This window comes from Mobula hypostoma, chromosome 3 (assembly GCF_963921235.1).
Source record: "Mobula hypostoma chromosome 3, sMobHyp1.1, whole genome shotgun sequence".
Lineage (NCBI taxonomy): Eukaryota > Metazoa > Chordata > Chondrichthyes > Myliobatiformes > Myliobatidae > Mobula > Mobula hypostoma.
The window spans coordinates 35,796,871-35,823,841 of NC_086099.1; the positions used below are offsets into that span (position 1 = coordinate 35,796,871).

Consider the following 26,971-nt stretch of genomic DNA (forward strand, 5'->3'; position numbering starts at 1 on the left):
ATACTTGGACTGGAAGCGGAACATGCTAACTGAATTGAATCCTGGATGAATAAATTGACTTGTGCAACAGATTTAAGCAGGTTAGGTATATAACCAATAAAGTCTGAAGACCTGAATGTTATTTTATTGAAACAGTTAAGATTCAGAGAGAACTTGACAGAGTAGACAGTGAAGGAGATTGTTTCCTAGTCATTGATTTTGTTTGGGGGGGGGAAGAGGGTTTGGGGACCAAGGAGGGGGGTTGCCAGTGGGAAGCGTTTAGAACTAGGAACTAAATTTGCAGAATAATGAGCTGCCCGTTTAAAATGGAAATGAGGAGGAATTCCCTCTCACAGAAAGCCATAGAGATGGTCACTGAATTAAAAACAGAAATGAGATTTCTGGATGAAAGGAGAATCAATGTTGTGATGGAAAAGTGGAGCTGAACCCACATTACGTTGGGTATGATCTCATTAAGTGAGCAAGTAAGTTTATTTCTTGTGTCCTTGTATCATTAAAATGAACATAGTCCCAGGGGTAACTTGTTCTGTAAACCTGTCATAGAAACGGAATTACTAACTGCTGTTTGATGATATGGTGTTAACAGTTCCACACTAGTTAACATGGAATCAAATGCAAATAATGTTAACAATATTACAGAGAGCTTGAGAGATTAATTGATGTACAATGCTAATATCTGTAAAGTTTTTTTACATATCTTGACTAGAAAAGATGGTGAGATACAATTGATTTTATTTTAATATACTACCAATGCCAATAAATACTATATATATCTGTTGTAAGTTTGCAATGAGCAAATGAATTCATATTCTGTTGAATGTCTAATATTGATTCAACATATTGTTTGAATATAGCATTAGTTAGCCATTGTTTCTTGACAGCCGAATTATATAAAACTCTGTACTGCTTGCTTATAATAATGTTTTTCAGCATGTTGGCCATCCTAGCAAGGCAGCCCAACCCAAAGTGACTTTGCAATGATGGTGACTATCCACCATCTTGAAACACTGCAGTGTATTTTGCTGATGGGACACATTACAACCAGTGATGGAGGGAACGAGTCTATAGAGTGGTGGATAGTGTCAATCAAGCAGGTTGCTATGTCCTGCATAGCGTTATATCAAATGTTATATGAGCTGTCATGTTGGCACGTGGCCAAGTGGTTAAGGCATTCATCTAGTGACTTGAAGGTCGCTAGTTCGAGCCTTGGCTGAGGCAGCGTGTGTGTCCTGGAGCAAGGTGCTTAACCACACATTGCTCTGCGACGATACTGGTGCCAAGCTGTATGGGTCCTAATGCCCTTCCCTTGGACAACATCGGTGGCGTGGAGAGGGGAGACTTGCAGCAAGGGCAACTGCTGATCTTCTATACAACCTTGCACCCTGGAAACTTTACAAGGCGCAAATCCATGGTCTCATGAGACTAACAGATGCCTATATAAAAAAAAATGAGCTGTACATATTCAAGCAAAGGAAGTGTAGTCTATCATCCTGAGATGTGCCTCATTAGTAGTGGAAAGGCTTTGGGATATTAGAAAGTACATCACTTTTTGCATTATAATTACTATCTAATACTAAGTTTCTGATCAGTAAAGACAGCCAATCTAAGCTTTGATCTGGATTTAAGTGGCATTGACGATATCCAAACTGAGTAGAGTTGGTAAGAAGATTATTGGAGAGCATATGTCCTTGAGTACATGTTCTAATCTAAACTAATGTACTATTAAGACAGCATGCTTTTTTTGAAACAATAAATGTTTTAGCTAATTGTGGAAGAAATTCTATAGTGCATAACAAATTGGTTATTGAATTGAATGGACTTGTGCAAGTTTGATTGAGGGTTTGGGCTATTATGATTCCAATATGACAGAGAAAGCATCCTGCATTTTTGAATTGTGAATCTCAGAGCTTTGTGTACAAAATTTTCGATGTGCCCCATGAATTTGTTCCTATATCCACAGAGGGAACTCTGAAAAAGAAATTCCTAAAAAGAATTGTCGTTTAAATTAGTGTGGTTCCTTTGGGTTTTTGTCTGGTGGAGAGTGTAATAATGAGTACTTGTGTCATTGTCATAGAATATGGGCACCTGGCTTATGGGCTGTAGTGCTTAGGACACTAAATCCTGAGAGAAAGAAGACTAATTTGGAAAAATGAAGTTCATTCCTCACTCTCAGATTTCTCGCACAGGACCTGGTAGGTATAGGTCCTTTAACTAGTATGGTAGCAAGCCCTCAACGCATTGCTAGGTCTAGCAGTTGATGTCAGCATAATAAAAACAGACCATATTCCTGCATGATGAAAATTATGCCTATTGATGTCACTGTGTTCATTTTACAGTCTCTAAGCATAAAATCACCGTAGCATGGTGATTAGCACAATGCTTTACAGGCGATCCGGGTCCAGTTCCTACCACTGCCTTTAAAGTATATTTATGTATTCCCCATGACCGTGTGGGTTTCCTCCATGTGCTCTGGCTCCCTCCCACAGTTCAAAGACATACCAGTTGATAGGTTAACTAGCATTGTAAACTGTCCAGTGATTAGGCTAAGAGTAAATTGAAGATTGCTGGGCAGCATGAATTGAAGGGTCTATTCCACGCCTTATCTCAATAAATAAATAATACACGCAGAGGACTGTTTCAATTTTTGAAAATATACAAGTATGATATTAACAAAGTTTCTGATAAAGTTCCACCAGAGAGTACTTCAAAATGTCATGTTGCACAGTGGAATTTCTAAACTGCAGTGCTTACAGCTTTAGATTTATTATTCATTTGCTATCATGTTCATAAGATTTTCCAAATTACCTGTAAAACAAGGTGTCATAATTGCTTTCGTCATTTCCCATTACATAATGATCTCTCGGATCTTCAGCAGTCATGGACCAGATTATGAAACTTATTCATGCTGAAAGATTAATTTCCATGCAAGGTACTCTGACCAGCTGTTTATTATCACAACCAAATAGTTGAAACAGAACGAATGAGAGAAGCTTCAATAAAACAGATTGTTCCACTGTGATCATTAGTGCAAGATCAGTCTTGTGTTACATCCTCTTAACACTTTCACAACTGAAACTGAAAAGTTGTTCCAGCAAGTACTTTGCAAACTTTTATCAAATATGCTCTGTTTTTTTCCCAATTCTGCAGACATTGTTTTCCTTTATAAGAACAGCATTTGCGTGAATATTTAAAATAACCTGTAATAGCATAAGCATTTTCTTCATTTTATACAGTTTATTTTGTAGCATTTATAATATCTATTAGTATTTAGAATACTACTTATTATTAACACTGGAAAAACTTAAGGTTTGCAAAACAATGTAAATGTTACTCATAAGTTGTGATTCATGTGTTTGGGTGCTAACAAATTTTACATTACATTAAATAAAATTGTAATGAATATTCTAAGCACTGTTGGGAATTGTAAATGCTATTTAAAATGACAAAAATCACAGATTGAGACTTTTGAATGTCATTGAGTTCACATTATAGCACTGTGCCACTTCTACTTAACTAAAGTGGATAATGAGCAGATTTCTTTGATGGATGAGCTAAGATGAGTCCATAATTGATATCATTCATCTCTCTGGCTATCCATCCCATAGAATGATGATGGTTCCTTTCAGTCAGTTAGTGGGGTGGTACCCCACTCCTCAGAAAGGAACAGCGTGTGCGTGAGTGGATTTTAGGTGAGTAGGGGGTTGCACAGGTCCAGACCCACCCTCTTGACATCCCCTCCCGGACCCAGTGGCATGGTGGGGCCCAAGACGGCTAGGGGAAGTTCTGTTGCAGTGAATGGCCAGACCAAGCTTCGATACAAGGGATGCCCTTTCCGCACTTCACGGCACGTGTTTGCTAGATGGCCGTTAACCTTACGAGAGGGTTCATCCACCCTTTGACAGGTCTTGTTTTTCATCCTGCAGGGTGTCTAGACACCCTCCTCACCAGGCAAGCCTGGTGGGGGAGCCGGTTTAGTCGCCGACTACCTGACCATGCGACAGGTAGTACTGGGTTACATGGTACCAGTAGCACTCAGTCAAGTGACCTGATCAGGTAGTTATCATTTATAATCATTCATAATTATGTAGTGAGCTACTCACACCAATATTTCAAAATAGAGGATATTTCATTTTAAAAGCAAACCCCATGAAGATGTTGACATGTGCACAATATCACAGTGGTCAGACAGTTGAATCACAATGAAAAATTGTCCAAAATTGGCCGGAGAATCTTGTAAAAATTGGCTGATTCACTTGGGAGCAGCTCTACTTGTTCCTTGTCTTTATGTTCTATTAAAGGTGACTTGTAAAACCACTACTCTCTTAGTTGATTAATTACTGTGCTCTATACGTTTATCCATTTTAGTTACTTTAAGAAAATAAAGAAAAAATGATTTGCTGCCGGTAACACCTACTTTAAAAACGTTAATCACTTGAATCTATTTTCTATGTAAATCTGGGTGAAAACATCAAACTAATTTTGTTGTTGGCTTATTCTGAAATTTTAGCCAATTAACACATAATCTCCTATTAAAAATTGTAATCTGCTTTGTTGAAATGATAATTCAAAATGAACAAAATGAATAATTGTAACTTTTAACCCCTTTATGTAAACTTGACCTCATACATTGAGGGCTGATAATTGCTATTATTAAAATGAATTAATAACCTGAAAAGTGAAGTCAAACCACTACCATTCTGCCCATTTTAAGTTTACTGCAGGAGGTCCTGATCTGTCCAGATGATCTATTAAGAGAAACAAGATTGTAGTTTATACTTTGACTGCATTTAAATTTAATGGCTGTGACCTGAAGTCCTGGTCAGATCCAACAAGTCGCCACTTTGCCAGCACTGCTTGTGTGCCAGAAGTTCAAATTGAGATTTGCCGATATCCAGATCCACTGACCTCCTGAATACTCTGAACATCAGCTGATTTTACATGTTATCTCTTTTCTCCACTATGTTTATCTCCTTGTTGTACTTCTAAGTAGTCTTATGAATGGTGCACCATTTCACATCACATTTGATGCATGCTCCGTTCACCATCTTCAATAAAACAGTTTTTGTTGGTAGTTGATTCTTGTTACTTCTTTAATGAATAGCCTCTAATATATTAAACCTCTTTATTCCCTTGCCATCTGCCCCCTTTAATCCATTTCTCAGCACACCCCTTCTGTTCCATAGGATCATGCCGTCTTCTCAAACCCCAACCTTCCCACCACATGTTTTGTCCTCGTGCACTATCCCTCTAAATGCTCCCATGCTGTCTCTGTGCCCATTCAAGTTATTCAACCTTCCTTCCCATACCTCTTTGAACATGTTTCCCATCATGGTCTCCACTCCTACACCACCAACCCGCTTCCAAACAGTCTCCCTTCCAACTTATCGCTTCTTGATCATGGGCTCCCTGTCCAGTTAGACAAGAGCATCAAAGCGGCAAATACTTGCAGGAAAAAGAGTAACTTTATACCAATGAGATTTTGGATTCTCTAGCTGCTGCTTTGACATTTTGTGATTTTTTTTATTCCTTTATTGAATGTGGACATTGTAGGAAAACCCAGCATTTATTGCCCGTTCCTATCTGCCACTAAAGTGAGCATTTTGCTAAGCCATTCTCAAGGCTTATTAAGAATCAACCAGCAATGGACTAGAGTTACAAATAGGCCAGCTTGGATAACGATACGAAAAAAAAAGGTCCCTAAAGAACATCCACAGGAAAATTGCAAACCCGAGCAACACATACAAAATGCTGGAGGAACTCCGCAGGCCAGGCATCATCTGTGGAAAAGAGTAAACAGTCAACATTTCGAGCTGAGACCCTTCATGAGTCCTGTTGAAGGGTCTCAGCCCAAAACGTTGATTGCTTACTCTTCCGTAGATGCTGCCTGGCCTGCCAAGTTCCTCCCGTATTTTGTGTGTGTTCCCTAAAGAACATCAGTGAGTAATCTGAGTTTTTATGAGTTTTTACTATTTTTGTTTATAAAATCTTTTAAAACCAGATTTACTAAACTGGTAACATTAAATTCCCCAGTGTGATTTGAAATTGTCTTCAGATCCACTATCTAAGTTTCTGGATTTTTATTTTCTGGACAACTATATAATCAAATCCTGCCAGAGTGATTGATGACTTCAGTTATAATGTATTTCTAGATAGTCAATGAACCTGAAAGAAAAATAGTGTATTGCTTGACCCTCTAGTGATCAGATATAAAATTAAAGTGCTTACAGATCAGTTACAGCCTCTTACTTACTCATCAGTTTTGATGAATTTATTACTTAAAAGAAACTCATTTACACGGATCTTGGAATAGAGCTTGTTCACACCTGATGTTTGTTTTGTTGTGTCTGAAGCTTAGCTTTTTCATTGCTATTTTTGTCCCATTATTTTTTTAAATTTTATTTAGTGTGGTGTAGCTGACAATTCACCACCCATCTGTAAATGCCCTCAATAAGTTGGTATACAGAAATGAAGGGATTCCCACTGCACTACTGGGTAGGGAGTTCTAGCATTTAAAACTACCAAAAATTACTATCTATTTCTAAATTTGGATGTGTTTAAGAACACTCAGCTATGTAACAGATATTTAATAATGTTTATTAGAATGAGCAGCCGTAGAGCTGGAGACCTGAAATTATCATTAAAAAAGGAAAAGGTTTTTGTGAATATCAAATTAGACTATAGGAAATTATTTATCTAGTAGCCTTTGCCTAGGCTGCTACCAAGTATTTTGAAGGCTTTAGAGAAGACCTGAAGCTCTCTGATCACCTGGCATACATTAGCTCAGAACCAGTGAACATAATCAATCACTAAAACAAGAGAATAGGAGGACAAGGCAGCATTTGAACTGAATGGAATGACCCCTATGCAATTATCCTTCCGATCTTTCCCCCACCCCAAGAATTTATGAGCAATGTGTTTCTAATGAAGCCTTCAGCTGGGGCTCCTTATAATCGCTACAAATCACTATTAAGCCACTAGCTCATAGCAAGCAGATTCCTAGGATTTCTGTAACATTTCAAAAATTCGTTCTCTAAGTATATTTATCACAGGTACTTATTGTTCCTCTACACGGAAGTGAAAAGTAAGGCCAGTTAAATGGGCAGTTAAGAGTAAAATTGAGATATAAGCTAGACAGAACAAAAGGTTTCTTTCCTTAAAAGAAACTAGTGAACCACTAGGGTTTTAAATAGTTACTCTTCACATAACAAAACTGAAGAACAGATCCAGTTTGAAACTATGGTAAGGTATGATGAGGCCATTTATTTTAATAATGGTGTTGGATTCCCCAGGTGCAAGATATGATAGATAGATGGTGCATGTTTAGCATTCTAATTCAAGTTGTTTTGGTGTATTTGTTGGCAAAGCAGCAATAGCCAACAATTGTAGATGGGATAGGCAAATGGCCCCCATTATCTCTACATATTGTATAGCAAAGAAAGCCAATTTACTCGTAAGCCAGCTGGAACATAGAATTTAGAACAGCACAGCGAGGTTTAGGCCCTTTGGCCCAGGATGTTGTGATGACCTGCTGTATCCACAATTAATCTAACTCCTCCCTCCTACATAGCACGTAACTCTCATCCAACTACAGTAACTTAATAAAAGCAGGATCATATTTCTAAAAAGCAATGAGTGAAGATGGTTGCATGTTCAATTCTGTTTTTATTCACGTAAGATCAATCTTAGTCACTTACTGTAGAGCAGCTTTCCAACCCCAATTGAAAGGTGAGTTACATAAAGTTTCTCTAGAAATTTCCATGATGTAGTTAGTCTTCCATATTTTATAAATGAATAGCTTGTAGTGATCTTCCTGGAAGAGCAAATCCCTTCAAAGAGCTAAGAGGACCACAATGGTCAACGATGACATCCTTAAAGGAATCTTTGGCAGCATATTAATTCAGGCTTTGTAACAGCTACAAAAGATTGTTTATTTTATTTATTTAGAGATGCAACGTGGAACAGGCCTTTCTGACCCAACGAGTTGCACCACTCAGCAGCCACCTATTTAACCCTATCCTCATCACAGGTCAATTTACAATGATCAATTAATCTACTAACGGTATGTTTCTGGACTGTGGGAAGAAACTGGATGGAAATCTGAATTCCAGCACTCCAAGCTGTAATAGAGTCACACTAACTAAAGCTCTACAGTTGCACCCCTTAATGCTGGAAATTAAACCAAAATCTTGCAAATTGTTAATTCTAGCAGAATAGACATAATTAATGTCTCAAATTGATGACCTCTCATGAAAACTAGGAAAAGTTAGAAATCAAACATGTATTTAAGGTGTAGAGAACGAAGAGAAGAGAATAAAAGATATGGTACTGGTTGGTGGAAACCAACTCAGATTCAATGACACAAATAATTCCAGAGCTTGGAGTTCAATTCTGGTGCTGTTCTGTAGGGAGTCTCTCTATGTCCTCCCCGTGGGATGTGTGGAGTTTCCCTGGGTACTCCAGTTTCCTCCCACAGTCCAAAGACATACCAGGTAGGTTAGTTGGTCATTGTAAATTGCTCTGTGACTAGGTTAGGGTTAATTGGGTTGTGGAGCTGGTGGGGCCGCATGGCTCAGAGGGCCTGAAAGACCTACAATGCATTGTATTGCTAAATTTAAAAGAAAGTAAATAATGGTAGTGTAAGCTGAGAGAGAATGGGAAGGCATCTTAATAACAATTTATCTGTCTTTAAGAGATGTAAATAGAAAAAAGCTGAATAAAACTAGGAAAGAAAAGAAAAAATGCTGCAATCACGAGCTTCTAGAAATCTGAAATAAACATGTAATGATAAGACTACTTTTGTTTAACTGTGATTCCAAGAAAGAGTAAAGCAACGGAGAAATACCACTCAGATGATTTCCCTGCCAAAGCTGTAGCAGAACAACAATTTTTGATTGTTTCTCCCCCGCCCATCTTCAAATGAATGACCAACTACTCAATCAATCAGTGACTTCACATTGGATTTCTTTGAACCTACAGAACAAATAAAATTAAGTGCACTCAATGTTGTATGCTGTTATCATTAAATAATAGTAAAGTGCATTTTCCTTCAGTACAGAGAATTCCCAGTGGCCTTGAATCATAGCATTAGTCCAAGATTAAGGACAATAATTGATATTATTACATGATCAGTTGACATCAGTTTACTAAGCTTTGGTCAATTTCTGCCTCATGAGAGTTTGCCTCTGTGATGCCCAAGACCTTTTACTGATATTTCTTCCAATAAGTGCTCAGTAATATTGGAAATAATTTTGTCTGATGCTTTAAATGGGCATGTCAGCAACAGATCCTGCTTCTCTTTGCATGCTGAATTTTAATTCCTAAATTTCTAATCATGATGTAAAAGTTCTAATCTATCAAGAGGATATGCCTATTTATCAGCATGATAAACTAACAAGTAGAGTTCTAACAGGTAGAACTGTGGTGCCATTGAGAAGCACAAAGCTATACAAGTGTGACTCAAGACTTAGTTATCTCAATGGATATAAAACAGAAATACTTGATTCAGCTGTGGCAAGTTCTTTTAATCTGGGAACATTCAAGAAATTGTGGAATCAATTACCACCTCAGGTATTATGTAACTTATTAATTCATGCAATAACAATTTATATAATTAAATGCAGATTTGTTTAAAGTTGTAATCCTTGATTATGTATGTACTATACATCATGTATAAAATCTGTATGTGAAACTTGCATGCCACTTAGTTTGTTAAATGGTTTGTCAAGTTTTTGTAATTTTTTCCTGCTTTTAATTATTTTTCTCCCTTTTAATACATGCGATCACAGGGTACTCAGTTGATTTTTACTGCTGCAAAAGAACTGGGGCAGTTATCAAAGCTGAAGGTATCTGTATTCTGTTGCACAGACTATGCGTATAGAAAATGCATGACTCTTAAAGTTAAACGCATTTAATTTTTTTCATTTTATTTTTCTTTTATCAAATAAAAAGACAGAATTTGGCTTTGGTTCATTCATGGAACAGTTATTTTGCTGTTTATATATGTGGCCTTTCCTGGTGTGTGATATCTCTTTGAACATAGATAGATCATCAGGAGATAAGAAACCAAACCATAAAATTATTAGAGTCTTGTTGCAGGTTTCAATAGAGAAAGCCTAAACTCTGAGAGAATGACCTAGTGTAAAAATATACACTGGGATACATTTTATTTCTTCTGTACTTGGCGATATTTATTTAATCAGGACAATAAAGCACGTCTCCCTCTCTCTTAGATGGAGAAAGAAGGATTAAATGCCTGTTTCGTGGTACCTTTAGAAAGAAATAAACTAAATAGGGAGTCGACGTTTCAGGCCGAGACCCTTCGTCCTGAAACGTCGACTGCGCCTCTTCCTATAGATGCTGCCTCGCCTGCTGCGTTCACCAGCAACTTTGATGTGTGTTGCTTGAATTTCCAGCATCTGCAGAATTCCTGTTGTTTGCAACTAAATAGGGAGAATGAGCACGAATAAAATTTCAGTTATTTTTGCATTTTTACTTTTAAGAATGCTTCCTAACACAATTTTGAAAGAGATTTCATCAATGGTAGTTTATTTTCTTTCTGTATTTTTATACACTTATGTAAATATGATCTCTCTGTGCAAAAAGTGAATTATATTGCCATCTATCGTGCTTAGATTTCTGCATGGTCTCCAGACAAAACAGCTGAAGAAGCCTTTAGACTTCCAGTTAGCTACAAACCAAACTAGGTACCAATCAAATAAAACCAAAATTATTTTGATGTTTTGGTTGCTTTGGGTGGTTGCAAACAGGAGAACAAAATCATTCCTTTGTTCCTGTGGTACAATAGTCATAATGCTTATATTTATGATGTTTGGATATTTTTTAAGGATCACATGGTTCGTGAAGAAGCTAGAAGCCTTACACCAAAGCAATGTGCTATAATGGATTTGGCCCTGGACACAATAAAGGTAAGTAATAGAATATCAGCCTAATCTTTGATGGTATCTCTAACAGAGATGAGAAAAATTCTAAACACTCCAATCTTTTGTAAACAACTAATCCTTAAGATGTTTATTGATGGCAGCGAATTATTTGGATGTGCAACACCAAACATTTGCTTTAAAACATTTTTACGGATATGATAAATTTCTTCTGACTGTGGCTTTATGTTAGTATTAAGAATTAGTATTTTCAAATTGAATGCATTACAAAATATGACAACTTTTAAGGAAAATATTCTTATTCACTACAATAGTAAATATTAATCATTCAATTTTTAAAGGCAGAATTACAATTTGTCAAAACTAATCACATTGATTGTTATTTAAATACATTTATTATCTTTACAAGTGGACCTTGTCAAATCAGTTAATAGTTTCAAAGCATTTGTAGATACTCATTTTGTATAAGATATATTTTAAAAAACAAGCTCTAAATTGCAACCTTAAGGGCATGACCAACTTTTGTTTCAAGTAAAATTTTTTTATTCCCTCAAGTCTATTGAAATCTTTTTTTGAAGCAGTGTGGAGGTTTCCCAGTATTTACTGCCTTTCCAAAGAGCATCTCAGTTGTAACATGGCAGAACTCCCAGCATTCCAATTTTACTTGCAGACTTCCCTATAAGTAGATGATTATTCACAGTGACTTCTCTAATTTTATAAGTTACTTTACATTCTACAAACGACAGAGGCAATTTTATTTCAGAACAGTAAATTTCTCAGCCTAGAAGCTGTAGTTAGGTCTATCAAGGAACAAAATAATTGCTGAAAGTTGCATTTTCATTTGGTTATCTTTAAAAAATGAATTGTAGAACATAGCTCTTATTTCTAGTTCGAGAAACTGCTTTAGATGGGAAGCAAACCAACTATATGGAAGTTATCATAGAAAATTATTATGGCAATTATTATGTTTTGTGAAGAACAGAGGGATGTTAAATGAATGTACTTATCTGCTATTATCAGTGTTGTATTCTTAAATATAAACAAAATACTTCATGACTGTAATTAAATCTTAAAGATTAAGTCCAGATTTAATTCTTTATGTGTTGACTTGGCATCGAGACTGGACACTGATGTGGTTGTGAATCTGGTTTAAGCTGTAATTGTAAAATGCAGTACCATTTGATTTAATTGGGCTGCATGTTGTAAAAAGTTTGATTTTACAAATGAACAGCAAAGACATGAAAAGTTTACTTTTTCAGTAATTGGGTGCAGGAGATTTGTGATAAAATTTCTGCAGCTACACTTGTTCCTGTTTGAAATATCTCCAATGAATATTTTTGGGGTGAATGCAGAAAAGATTCAGATTACAAAATCATATAAAATGAACTGCTGTTTTGCAAATACAGGAGAGCACGGTGATATAGTATCGAGAAAGGATCAAAAATGATCATATTAAAATGGCTCCAAGGACTGAATAGCCCATTTCTGCTCCTATTTTCTTTGTTTCCTGTAAAGTTCAGAGGCTAGCTTCAAATCTAAAAAAAACTACTGCTACTGCCCCATTTATTCTAACCTAGTGGTGAGATTGTTAGCCCTCACAGCCAATAATGTCAGGATGAGGATTCCCAAGTGGTTAACACAGATCACCTGCTCGTATAGTTTGTTCAGTGCATGCAATATAACTGGGCTCTATTCTAACTAATTAGTTACTAGACTTTTTAATAACATTGTATCTGCAATAATAGTTTTTAATTAATTCTTGGACATTCCATACTTAAAATGTACATGTTTACTTCCTGTCAACTTACAAGAATCAAACAAGCACAAATTGTTGTTATTTGGTTTTTCACTGTCTGCCTTTAAACTCTTTTCCTATGCAGGCAAAACATTGATCATCAACTTATAAATCAACAGATTAAAGATAGTTAACAGTTGAATGTTAAATGAAATAACCATGGTTATTTCCTCTTTTAACCTTATAAGCATGATTGAAAGAGGAAAAAATTACAGAAGTAACTCATCTTTGAATGTCATTTATCTTATAATTTGTATTTAAGTAATTAAAAGATTCCAACCAAACTTTGATTAAAAAGCAATTCTTAAAAATAATCTGAATACCACACCATGTTTGCATGTACTGTATGTTCATGATTCATGAACTGAAAATTCTTATAGTTTATACGTTGACATTGCAGCAATACTTCCATGCTGGTGGAAATGGTTTGAAAAAGACTTTCCTGGAGAAGAGCCCAGACCTTCAATCACTACGATATGCTCTCTCGCTCTACACTCAGACCACCGATACACTTATCAAAACATTTGTTCAATCTCAAACTGCTCAGGGTAAGTTTTTCAAACAAACCCTTCTTGGCTTTTACCTAAAACTGACTTCTACCTTTTGCAGTTCTGAGAAGATCGAACACCACCATTGTGAAAGTCTTCACCTCCTATTAATTTTCAAAATACTATTAGTACTCCTCAGATAGAAAGGAAACTTGTCTAAGTCTTCTACTCTTGCCATGGAATAACTATAAATTGAGAACAATGTTATAGTTATATAGAAAGTAAATCATGTAGCTCATACATAATTGGCCTCCTCCTGTCTTTTCTGATTCACACATACTCTACCCTGTGATCTGCCTCAACGATCTGCGAGAGTAAATACCACATTTTCACTCCTGAGTAAAACAGTTCCGTGAATCAATTTTCTGAAGTCCATCTTATATTCATGATCTTTAGTTATGATTTCCCCATTTGGAAAAACACTCTCAGGAGAAATAGAAAAACCATTATTAGATTGCTCCTTGTTTTATCATCTCCTGATGAGTATACCTTACCTTACAATACATATAAAGACTTTTCAAATCCCTTCATTGCCTTCTTATCCTTTTTATAATGTTATCAGAGTTTGACAGTACTCCTTGTGAGTTAATGAAGGTTTGACCTCTGTAATTAAAAAAATATCATTTTTCTTCTTTAATGTTGAATGTGGGCCCTAATAATAAATTTTGGGTGGTAAGCTAGTGTAGTAATTCGAGTAGCGCATTTACAGCGCCAGCCATCTGAGTTCAATTCTGCCATTGTCTGTAAGAAGTTTATACCACGTGGATTTCCTCTGAATGCTTAGTTGTAGGCTAATTGGTCACATGGGTGTAATTGGGTGGCACGGACTCGTTGGCCTCCAAAGGTATCGTGTGGTACCTCTAAATTAATAAAAAATCTTCTTGTCCATTCATGGACTAGTATCAACAGTTTGAGGAGACACTTTATTCATAATAATGAATTCTTGATGTTGTTTTGGATAAAAAAGCAATTTGACATTAACCTCACAATAAAGTAGATTAATATGTTCTCTGCCAAGCCACTAGATGGTGTATCAGAAAGGTGAATGAGAGATACCAGCGATTAAGCTCTGCAGTAGAACCAGCAGAAGAAATGCAAGAGATGTTAGCAAGCAATTGGCCTGCCTTTCAGAAGGGCTTAATGAATCACTTAATGCATGGAAAGGAATATCCTTTTATTAAAATCTGTTGATAAATAAAATCAACAAATAAAGAAATAATTGATTATCCTGTGAGAATGAGCTGAGTCAAGAACATCTGGAATTGTATATTTTGTATCATATCTTTCAAAAGTTATGAGTTTTTCATAAGGTACATTGTGTCCCCACTGAGAACTCATAAAAACATACATCAAGACACATCCATTGCTTTGGTATTATACTACTGGATATGTAGTTCAACAATAACTTGGAAGAAGAACCTTTTTCACCCCTCAGGAACTTTTCTGAGGTTATGTAATTCAAGTGTATTCACTCCTTTCTCTACCACGGGCTGTATCTGTCATCTTGACCTGCATCTTTTCCCATGAAGCTACAAGGTGTATTAGATGTGTAAACTGGAATGCAGGAGTATTGAGGTGTCCATACTTCTCCACAGATCAATCAGTTATCTACTTTTTAAGGGGAATCAAAAGCAAATGGTGCAGTGCCACACTTGTGCTGTGATCCTGTTCTCTCTCCTCTCTCTCTCTCTCTCTCTCTCTCTCTCTCTCTCTCTCTCCCCCCTCTCTCTCTTCTCTCTCCCCCCCCCCCCCCATCCCTGATCCCTTATTTTGTACCATGGAAATTCAGGCTGATTTCAGCCCCTATTGTGCCACCACGCCATTACACTGTCCATAATAATCAGATATGAAACAACTCCACAGGAAACCTGATTGCAATTTTTGAGCCAATTATGGCATCCTGCTACCTTTTAGTTTATGATCCAGGCATTGAAAAGAAAATGTCATATGTTTTTGTCTTTTCACATTTTGCAGTTATCTTTTGATAACTGTTATCAGTTATCTTTTACTTTTATTTTCAAACTGATGCTATTTTAGGAGCTTTTTAATTTTGTAATTATCTCTCCTCTTCCACCAGAATTGCCAAAGATTCATATTTATTTTAAGTGTAATGTCAGATTAATTTTAAGCAAGAGTCATACTGTGATCCTTAATTATGTCTAGTTCCCATCCATTTATGATGCCAACAGAATCCATGTGCAGAAGGTTAAATTGGTTACTTGCTTTGAATTGACACTAGATACTTTTGCATAGGTGACCCTTGTACAGGTCATTCAAGTAACAGAAATTCACCCTTATAGAATTCACAAGTCTATCAAAAAATTGACATTCAGAATAAAATTTAGTTGTGTGGAAAAAAATGTGAAAAAAGTATGTAAATGCAAAATTTAATTTTTTCAACACTTTTCTTGATGTGTGCACAGATGATGTGGCTTTGCGTTATGGAAAATGACTATATGGGCCTCTTTTGGGAATGCAAATCTTCAGCAATACAGTAATTTCATGATGTATTTTTGTACAATGCAAGTTTGAAGTGACAAGTGACCTGCTTGCTTCTTGAGTTATAGTTCCTTTTAATGGCTTTATGCTATAAACATTACTATAGCCACCACTATTGCCTTTTATACGGGTCCCTTGCACTTAGCATTGAATATGCTTATCTAGAAACTTTCAAGTTATTTCGTCAGGGCAATAATATGCATGTGGGAGAGGATGGGAAAATCTGCCTCGTTTCCATGGTTTCTCATCTTCCACTGTGCTGAGAAAGTAAAAGCCATGATCTTATTGAATGGTGAAATGGGCACGATGGGTCAAATCGCCTAATTCCACCTGTTATTCTCGTGTTTCTTAATGTTCCTGGTCTTTATGATATAACCTGTATTCTCATTTTCTTCTCCCTTTTGTCCTGCTTGCTGACTTTGATAACATGAATCAGTGCATGGTGGAAAGGGTATTAGGGTTACCGCTAATGAGGACGCTCTTCCTGACAAGGGTATGTCTGAGTCTAATGTTGCCCAGCTATGACAACATTAGCAAAACACAGGCTTGATAAATCAAAACTTTCCCACTATAACAGGAATATTTTGGAAACCTTTGCTTTATTGTTGTCATTGTTAATGATTCTGATGATTTTATGACAAAGAAAAATAGTATAATGTGGTTCTTCACTGCAAAATATTTTACTGATTGAGATGTCAAATCAGATATTACTGAAAATGCACAATGACAAAATTTACGTATATTGGAATGTTGAAAGTAGATAAATAAATGGGTGTGTTGTAATTCTGTTTTGCTTTCAGCAAACAGTTTGGCAGTTTGGGAGACTTGTGTTAATACCTCTGCCTTTTAATTAAAGCAAACCATATATCTGCGCTACATTGACATCTGCACTGGTGCTGCTTCATGCACCCATGTTGAGCTCATCAATTGCATCAACTTTGCCTGCAATTTCCACCCTGCTCTTAAATTCACTTGGTCCATTTCTGACAGCTCTCTCCCCTTTCTCAATCTCTCTGTCCCCATCTCTTAATGTTTACCAATATCTTTTATAAACCCACTGATTCCCACAGCTATCTTGATTGTACTTCTTCCCATCCTGTCTCCAGTAAAAATGCTGTTCCGTTTTCTCAGTTTTTTCGCCTCTGCTAGATCTGCTCTCAGGATGAGGCTTTCCTTTCCAGGATATCAGAGATGTCCTCCTTTTTCAAAGAATGGGGTTTCCCTTCCTCCACCTTTAATGCTGCCCTCACCCACATCTCCATTTCCCAGACATCTGTGCTCACCCCCTCTACCCACCACATTAACAGGGTTAGAGTTCCTCTTATTCTCACCTACCACTCCGTAAACCTCCCATCTGACACCTTATTCTCCACAACTTCCACCATCTTCAGTAGGATCCTACCACCAAATACCTTCTCTCCCCTCACTTTCCACTTTCTACAGGAATCGGCCCCTCCGTGATTCTCTTGTCCATTCGTTCCCCCCTACTAATCTCCCTCCTGGTACATATCCTTGCAAGCGAAAGATATGCTACACCTGCCCATTCACCTCCTCTCTCACCTCCATTCAGAGCCTCAAATAGTCCTTCCAGATGAGGCAACACTTCACCTGCGAATCTGTTAAAGTCGTCTACTATATATCTAATGCGTCTGATGCAGCCTCCTCCACATTGGTGAGACCCAACATAAACTAGGGGAACGCTCTGTCAAGCATCTCTGGTCTATCCACAAAATAACAGTATCTCCCAGTGGCCAACCATTTTAATTTCTATCTCCGTTCTTTTTCCGACCTGTCGGTCCATGGCCTCTTCTTCTGCCGTGATGAGGCCACTCTCAGGGTGGAGGAGCAACACCTCTTATTCCATCTGTGTGGCCTCTAACCTGATGGCATGAAAATTGATTTCTCCTTCCAGTAATTTTATCCTTCCTCTTTCTCTCTTCTTTTTCCTAAGAGCCTCTTAGCTCTTCTCTTAACTTGCCTGTCACCTCCCTCTGGTGCCCCTCCTCCTTCCATTTCTCCCATGGTCTACTCTCCTCTTCTCTCAGACTCCTTCTGCTCTAGCCCTTTGCCTTTTCCACCTATTACCTCCCAGCTTCCTAACCCATCCCCTCTCCCCCACCAACCTGGCTTCAATCTTTCACCTTCTAGTTTGTCTTCCTTCCTCTTCCCCGCCTTTTTTGTTCCGGCATCCTCCCCTTTCCTTTCCAGTCCTGATAAAAGGTCTCGGCCCAAAACTTTGATTGTTTATTCCTCTCCATAGATGCAGCCTGAGTTCCTCCAGCGTTTTGTGTGTGTTGCTCAATGATTGCAATGACATAAACCAAAAGAATTGTTTTGTACAGGGGACTGTATGCATAAGACGGTGGATTTGTCAACAGAATAGATAGTATAGTAGAGAAACCAAATGCAAACTGGGCGATCACTTTATGGAACACATGTTCATAGTACACAGAATCAGTCCGGAGCTTCCTCTTGCCTGCTGTCTTAAATGCACCATCCTGCTTAGTCTGACCTGTTGGTCTATGGCTTCCTGCGCCATTATAATAAGGCTCATTGTAAGCTCGAGGGACACCACCTCATCATCCATTTAGGTACGTTGCATCCTTTGTGCTCTGTATTGAATTCTACAACTACGTGTAACTTTGTTTCTCAGTCTGTATCAGTCATCCATTAATGATATTGGCTAGGCTTGTTTCATCTTTCTTTTTCCCTACTTTCCTCCTCTGGGAGTGGAGGACACACTAACCTGCTCTGCATTTCACAACTCCCATATCACCGTATCGTTTGTCTATGTTCTCACTCTCTAATTACTCCCATTCACTCATTGACCAGATAACCGTGTTTACAGCTTATTACCATAGTCATGTCAGTTTTACCTGATCAAAGACACCCCTTTCTCCCTGCAGATTAACAAGCTGTTTTTATTTCCCTCCCAGTTCTGACAAAGGGTTCTATATATGAATTGCTCCTTCTTCCGTCAGATGTAGCCCGGCCTTTTGAGTATTTCCAGCATTTTCTTTTTCATTATTGTACCAAAATATCAAGTCATATTGACAGAATTATAACAAGCTGTTATCTGTGCTGTATTTACCTACATTTGATACCATTATCAATCAGCTGCAAATCTACCCAAGCAAAACTATCAACAAAGCAAAACTACTGCAGATGCTAGAAATACAAAATATAAACAGAATTGTTGGGATGACTCAACAAGTCAGACAACACTGTGAAGAGAGAAAAACAGAATGAATGTTTCTGGTTGTATTAGACTTAAAATTTCTTGAATTCTAGCAGGTCATCACTATAGAAGAACAACGAACTGAAGAGAAATATCTAGTATACTTATTTAATATAGAAGAAAGCCATTTGGCTTGTTGAGCCTATGCCACTTTCCTGAGTAATCCACTTAACCCCTTATAACTAACCAGTTCTCTCATACCTATTAATAACCCCAGTGATATTATACTATTACACCGGGAGTTATTTACTAAAGCTAATTAATCTAACAATCAGCACATCTTTGGAAAGTTGGAGGAAGTCACTGTGTCACAAACCCCATACAGTCAGCACCACAGGCCAGAACTGAACCCAAGTCACTGGTGAGATAGTTACATTAATAACTGCAGCACTGTGACTCACCATTTTAATTTTAATTTCCATTTTAATTTGTTTATATCCACTGGATATAAATAGCAAAGACCAAAGAGCTCAAGCAGTGTAATTTTTTTCGGTTATAATGCAGAGGTTCTCTTAATCTTGCATATGTTGATTATATAGGTCACATGTTTTATTAGTCCAAAGGTCAAGTGCTTTTTCAGTGATATGGTCCAATGGTGTATTTGTTTTATACTGCTCCTATGTTTTCCTTAAAGGTTATTTGTTTCTTTTCATAACAAGCCTAATATTCTTGTTCACTTTAAGTCATCCTTTATCTGAAACTGTAACCATGGTCTGACTACTTGATTTGTTCAGGTAGATGTTAAGGATTTCATAACCTTCCAAAACTTAAGCATGGGCAAGTTCTTTATCCATTTAATCAATTTAAAGGGTTTACTTATTTTCTCTCTCGAAAATTTGGTGTAATGAATGCATCACAAAATACATTAAGACACCTTTCAAAAATTAAGCTGATCATTGGCCCATTACAGAGCAATCATCAAATTTTGTTTTTGCAATATTAGTAGCACAAAATATTTTCATTTTAACATTATTGCTCGTATTTACTTTTCTTTTCTAAAGAACCCATTTAAAGAAGAAAAAATGAAAAACCCTACTCAAATAGTAACAGGGTAAATTGAAATCTTTTTTTCTAATTTTCCATTCATTCTAATATAGAACATAAAACATAGAAATAACATCATTCCACCTCAAATCCAATCCTAAGAGGCACTTCATTAGCAAAATCTAGTTAAACTAAATTGAAATGGCAGCTGAAAATTCAGGGCATGTTAACTAGACTACATAATGACTATAGAAAGAGTAAAACAAAGTTAATTATTGGTGATTTACATTAGAAAAGAGAAACAAAGTTTGAGTTTAAAGGGTTTCAAGCAAATACAGAGGCAGAGGGAAGAAAGAACAAAAGTGAAGGCCGATGATAGGATGGAAGGTAAGAGAGATGAAATGATGAAAGAGCACAAAGGGATAGAACTTCACAACTAGAGAAACAAATTATGAATTTAGAGGAAGTGTAAGTGAAAAATAAAAGTTCCATAACCAATGATTTGATGCTATTTTCAAATCTACCAATGACTTTCATTGTGTTACAGCCACAAGACCGATATCAGAGTGAGACTAAGCCAAAGTGCTGCAGTGACATTCAATTTCCTTTTTGAATGCTGCGCTTACTTCTTATTTTACCAACCTTTGGGAACTGTGTTCTAACTACCTCCTTTCTAACCATGTGGATAAAGATTTCTTAATTAAGTGGAGAATTCATTTATTTAAATCTCCATTTGCCTTTCTGTTTTGCAAAGTAATCAACAGTTTATTCAATTTTTCATAAAACCCCAATGGTGAATTTGTACTTTCTTCTAATCTCCATGCTCTTATATTCTGTGCCTTAATTAATAATAAATGCCTTTTTGTGTTCAACAACCTGAATGTATGTAAAGATGTGCACTCCAAGATTCTTGCACACTTCTGAGCACAAACCTTTGAATGGGCATTCCTTTATTTTGTTGCCATTGTTGACCTTTCTACTCTAGACTTTATTTTCTTTGATTGACACATTACTATTGTTTTCTGCCTTGTACTTCCCTTTTGCTATTTTCAACACAATGGCACACCTATCATTTCACTGTTTTCTTAATTCTTCCCGTATTCTTGTTTGAAGTTTGTTCATCAAAACCGATTAATCAACCAGAAACCAAAGTTTCTGTTCACCAGTGACCTTGGTTATCCACCAATAACCAAGTATGTCACCTTGGTGAATCATATCCTTTGCACTTCTTCTACTCCTTGTAAACGAGTGGACCTGTTATTTCTGCACCACTGCTAACTTAGCACAGATTCTCAATAGATTTTATGACTGCAAGGAAACTGGAAAAGTTTTCATTTGCACTTGGACACCATGTCAAGTCAAATGCTGGAGTTCACTCAGGGAGTCCCTGATGATCAACTGTGCAGAAGCTCATGATTTTTGTAGTTGTATTAAATTGCTAATGCTAGTGTGAAAAAGTTCAACCCAATAATTCTTCTCTCACAAGTGCATTTTGTAGCATTTTCATGATGTTTAATATTCAAACTATTTTGACTTCATATACAAAACTAGAATGTAATGGAAATTATGTTCTAAGAAAGGCTTTACAAATATCTTCCAGTTTGCAACCCTGTTGTTTTTCAACATTATGATAGCAAACATTTCACTATACATTAAAATCTATCGCAAATACACAATTAATATGTAATAACCATAGGAAATTAATAACACAAGGGATTCTGCAGATGCTGGAAATCCAGAGTAACACACACCGGAGGAACTCAGCGGGACAGGTGTCACCTGTGGGCAATGAACAGGCAGTCGAGGTTTTGGGCTCAGACCCTCCTTCATGGTGGGAAAGGATGGGGAAGGCTCCAGAATAAGAAGGTGGGGGAAGGGGAAGGAGGACTAGCTAGAAGGTGATAAGTGAAACCAGGTGGGTGGGAACGGTAAAGGGCTAGGAGAAGAAGGAATTTGATAGGAGAGGAGAGTGGACCGTGGAAGAAAGGGAAGAAGGAGGGGCACCAAAGGGAGGTGATTGGCAGGTGAGGAGAAGGGGTAAGAGGCCAGAGGGATGAATACAAGAAGAGGGAAGGAGGAGAAAAAAAAATAAATTGTCAGAAGAAAAAATTGAAGTTCATGCTATCAGGTTGGAGGCTACCTAGATGGAGTATGAGGTGTTGCTTCTCCACCTTGAGAGAGGCCTTGTCGTGGCAGAAGAGGGGCCATATACCGACATGTTAGAATGAGAATGGGGATAGGAATTCAAATGATTGGCCAGTAGGAAATTCCATTTTTGGTGATGGAGCGGAGATGCTCAACAAAGTCCCCCAATTTACATTGGGTCTCACCAATATTGAGGAGATCACATCAGGAGCACTGGTTATAATAGACTGCCCCAACAGATTCATAAGTGAAATATTGCCCCACCTGCAAGGACTGTTTGGGGCTGTGAATGGAGGTAAGCGAGGAGGCGAGCGGAGAGGTGCAGCATTTCTGTCGCTTGCAGGGCTATGTGCCAGGAGAGAGATTAGTGGAGAGGGACAAACGGACAAGAGATTCATAGTGGGAGCAATCCATATGGAAAGCAGAGAGTGGGCGAGGAAGATAAAGACGTGTTTGGTGGTAGGGTCCTGTTGAAGGTGATGGAAGTTGTGGAGAATGGTGGGTTGGAATGATGTGGAGGAGTTTTATAATGTGTATATATTGCTGCTGAGATCAATGACAACCAATATATTTATCCTGTACAATGCGGTTGTTAGGTACAATATTTAAATGATACTTAGGGTTTAATTCTAACCTAAATAGGCCAGAAGAGCTCATGGTTCAAACCTTTAATTGCCAAGTTAGAAAATCAGATTGAGGTAGTTGTGTGATCTGGGAGGTAGGGATTAAAAAGAGGGTGGGCAGCAAAATATCATGTAGGTTTTACGTCATCCAGGGAGGTAATTGTTATTTCAAGAGAAGCATGGAACGAGTATGTCCTCACCGTCAGACGGCAAACTATGAGGGAGAAAAGGATTTGATGAGAAGCACTGTGAATATTAACAGCTTAATTTGCCATTGTGAAAATGGAATCCAGACCAAATATTTATCAGCTACTGCTATAATCCTGAATTTTTTCAATAATTCCAATGAAGCAATAGTTTCATCTGATTTCTTTCCTCCTGTCCACGAGGCAGGCTTTAATTCTTACTTTTGATCAGTATTGATGCATGACTAATATGGTCTTGTGCATGGATCATATCAAATATTTCAAGCATGAAAACCAAGTATTTTAATATCAAAGTTCTTTTCAGTGCATTGCACAATTGCCTTGAAGTGAATGTGGCATTGAAAAGTCTGCACTCATCAATGATAATGTACCTTCGGAGTTTCATCTTTATGCTTTAATTATTAATCAGGCTCTGGTGTGGAAGAACCAGTGGGTGAAGTCTCCATACAGATAGATCTTTTCACCCATCCAGGAACAGGAGAACACAAAGTAACAGTAAAAGGTAAGATTAATACCATTAGTAGAAATACAAAAATGTTGTTGAATCCCCAAAATATTTAATGAGAATTTAGGCTCTAACTGGAATATTGGAACTCTTAATGTAGTTATTGATACGGTTTAGTTCACAGTACTTCAGCTAAACAAAACAAAAAAATTCCTTTTATTTATATTCAAAATGGTATATCTTTAAATGTGTATTCTCTATCTTTCCTGTATTATTAAAATTCGTTCCTGAGTACTTCTTGGTGCTTTTTAAAAATTGTTATCTTTTCAATATAATTCATATTTAATTTGTTATTTCCAATTTTCTTAACATCAATTGTTTTATCATTTCAACATATGGGTTTAAATACTGGTAGATTCTCTGTGGTATTCTTCATAAATAATAGAATTGTTACAAAATAGGAGGGAGCCCAATAATTCAGTAATAAGTCATTGCAGAATAATTTCTTGCTTTTTACACAAAGCTATGCAGGTATTTATCCAGTTCTCTTTAAAAATCATGAACAAATCTGCATACTTGCAAATTTTCAGAGATTAAAATTCAGACCATCACTCCCCCATGTTTATGGAAATTTAGGCTCACACCAAATTGGATCCTTTGCATGTATTTTAAATCTCTGTTCTCTAGTGCTTCTAGTTCAAGTGTATTGTTGCCAAAGGCATACATGCACCGGGTGTAAATGCCATGAAAATGAGCTTTTTGCACTAGTAGCTGACTACAAGATGAGGACAAACATGAACTAATATCAATTTAAATTAACATAAATTATACATAATTGCAAAATAAACAAAATTCCTAGCCTTGCAAGGTTGACTTTCTGACACACTCATGTAACTAATGTCATCTTTATCACCAATAACAATATTTTTGCTCTACTAACCCTGTCATAGTTTTGAGCACCTCTATTAAATTTCTTCTTAAACTTCTCTAAGACCATCTTCAGTCAATAGTCTCTTTTAGAGGAAATCCCTCAAATATGGTACTATATTATCTTTCATTATTAAAGTATGTAATACAGTGTATTAATTTGCTGTAAAAATGGATAACCATGTTGTTCTATCCTAAATGCTTTAACACTGATAGTGCCAGGTCAATTCCAGTCTAGTGTAACTTTTTTGTTAATTGCTAGTGATGTTCAAAGTAGCACCTGTGGTATGTGATATCAGGTTGATGCAGTAGGTTAATGTATGACATTATTTTGTAACTGTAACATCTTAATTCTAAGATTTGAAGTTTTAGACATAAGACTATAGATTTTGTTTTTAATTTGCCCTTTTCATTCCATCTGGATTGTCATTTAGTCTTTGTTTTATATCTTGAGCAAATACATTTAAACACCAGTAGGGGTATGTGTCTGGGTAATCATTCTCATGACCCAATTACTCAGGAGTTATAGTAGTTGTAGTAGTTATAGTTGCTCTTTTCAAGGATATAATCAACAAAGAACTGATGTCATATGCATCATTCAGTCGGATCTAGTTCAAAGCAATATACAAAGGTAGTGCGTAGTGATGCCATTTTTAAACAACAATGTTGGGTGATTGGAACATTGTGGGATTTCTTTAGATCTTATATGAAAAATACAGTAAATAATTAGGAGAAGTCACGCAATTTCAATTTCAAACCTTGAATTTTTAGGAAGATGGAAATGTAACTGCAAAAAGATTTCTTATGTCTATTAATTTTGTAATGGAAGCTCTTTTCAATAAATTTAATGTATGGATGTGTATTAATACAAATCGTATACAGTGGTTTCTGCTTAATTGGGCAGGCAATTAAATGGCTGCTCCAACTAAGTTTTATGGAAGTGGTTAAAATGGTATATCAAAAAAGACAAACTACTATTTAACTGAGTAACAAATTATGCACTTAAATGAAATACAGAACAAAATAGAACACTACCAGTACTACTTGTCCATCGTATCCGACACTATGTGTCTCGTTATGCCCTGCACCTTCCATATAGATTTGCAGAACCGCCTTCCTGGCTGTTGGATCTCAATGTAGATCTTATCCACCCCGTCTGCTGGAGCTGACTTCGTATTCTTGGACATGCATAAGACTTAGGAGCAGAACTAGACCATTTGCCCATCAAGAATGCTCCACCATTTCATCGTGTTGATCCATTTTCCCCTCAGTCTCAATCTCCTGCCTTCATCCAGTATCCCTTCATGCCCTAATATAAGCATCTATCAACCTCTGCTTTAAGTTTACATGTGGCAATAGACTCCAAAGATTCACTACACTCTGGCTAAAGAAATTCCTCCTCATCTCCATTCTAAAAGGATGCCCTTTTATTTTGAGGCTGTGTCCTCTGCTCTTCGATTCTCCCACCATAAGAAACATCTACTCCACATCCACTCTATCAAGGCACTTCAACATTTATTAGGGTTACAATTAGGTCACCCCTCATTCTTCTGAATTCTTGTGAATACAGGTCCAGAGCCATCTGACACTCTCCATATGGCAAGTCATTTAATCCTGGAATCATTTTCTTGAACCTCTTTTGAACCCGCTCCAGTTTCAGCACTTCTTTTCAAAGATAAGGGGTCTGAATCTGCTCACAATACTCCATGAGGCCTCATCAGTGCTTTATAAAGTATCAGCATTACATCCTTGCTTTTATATTCTAGACCTCTTGAAATGAATGCTAACATTGCATTTGCCGCCTTCACCACAGACTCAACCTGCAAATTAACCTTTCGGGAGTCCTGCACAAGGACTCCCAACTCTCTATGCACCTCGGTTTTTTTCTGTGTTTTTCTCCCTTTAGAAAATAGTTAACCCTTCTATTTCTTCTACCAAAATGCATGACTATACACTTCCCAAAGCTGTATTCCATCCGTAATTTCTTTGCCCGTTCTCCTAATCTGTCTAAGTCCTTCTGTAGCCTCTCTACTTCCTCAAGATTACTTGCCCCTCCACCTATCTTTGTATCATCTTCAAATTTTGCAACTAAGCCATCAATTCTGACATTCAAGTTATTGATATATAACGTAAAAAGGAGCGGTCCCAATACACACCCCTGTGGAAAATCACAAGTTACAGACAGCCAGCCAGAAAAAGCTCCCTATATTTCCACTCTTTGCCTCATTCCAATCAGCTAACACTTTGTCCATGCTAGTATCTTTCCTGTAATACCATGGGCAACTTGTTAAGCAGCCTCATGGGTGGCACCTTGTCAAAGCCCTTCTGAAAATCCAAGTACAGAGCATCAGCCAATTCTCTATTGTCTATCCTACTTGTTATTTCTTCAAAGAATTCCAACAGATTTGCCAGGCAAGAATTTCCCTTGAGGAAACCATATTGACTGTGACCTATTTTATCATGTGCCTCCAAGTACCCCAAAACCACATCCTTCACAATTGACTCTGACATCTTCCCAACCACTGAGGTCAGACCAACTGTCCTATAATTTCCTTTCTTCTGCCTCTCTCCCTTGAAGAGTGGATGGATATTTGCAATTTTCCAGTCTTCCGGAACCATTCCAGAATTCTTGAAAGATCATTACTAATGCCTCCATAATGTCT

General features: G+C 37.1%; 1 protein-coding gene across 5 annotated transcripts in view; it reads left to right on the forward strand.

Moving 5' to 3' along the window:
• The window catches only part of LOC134343935 (protein unc-13 homolog B-like), a 519,229-nt gene that overhangs the window by 485,242 nt on the left and 7,016 nt on the right, over positions 1-26,971 (forward strand). For 3 of the 5 annotated variants that reach the window (XM_063042888.1, XM_063042887.1, XM_063042891.1), the window contains 5 exons: positions 9,786-9,842; positions 10,845-10,925; positions 13,094-13,241; positions 16,177-16,233; positions 23,346-23,438. In XM_063042888.1, coding sequence (XP_062898958.1) covers positions 9,786-9,842; positions 10,845-10,925; positions 13,094-13,241; positions 16,177-16,233; positions 23,346-23,438 — 436 coding nt within the window. The remainder of the gene's footprint in view (positions 1-9,785; positions 9,843-10,844; positions 10,926-13,093; positions 13,242-16,176; positions 16,234-23,345; positions 23,439-26,971) is intronic. The other 2 variants (XM_063042890.1, XM_063042889.1) reach the window with 2 other exon arrangements.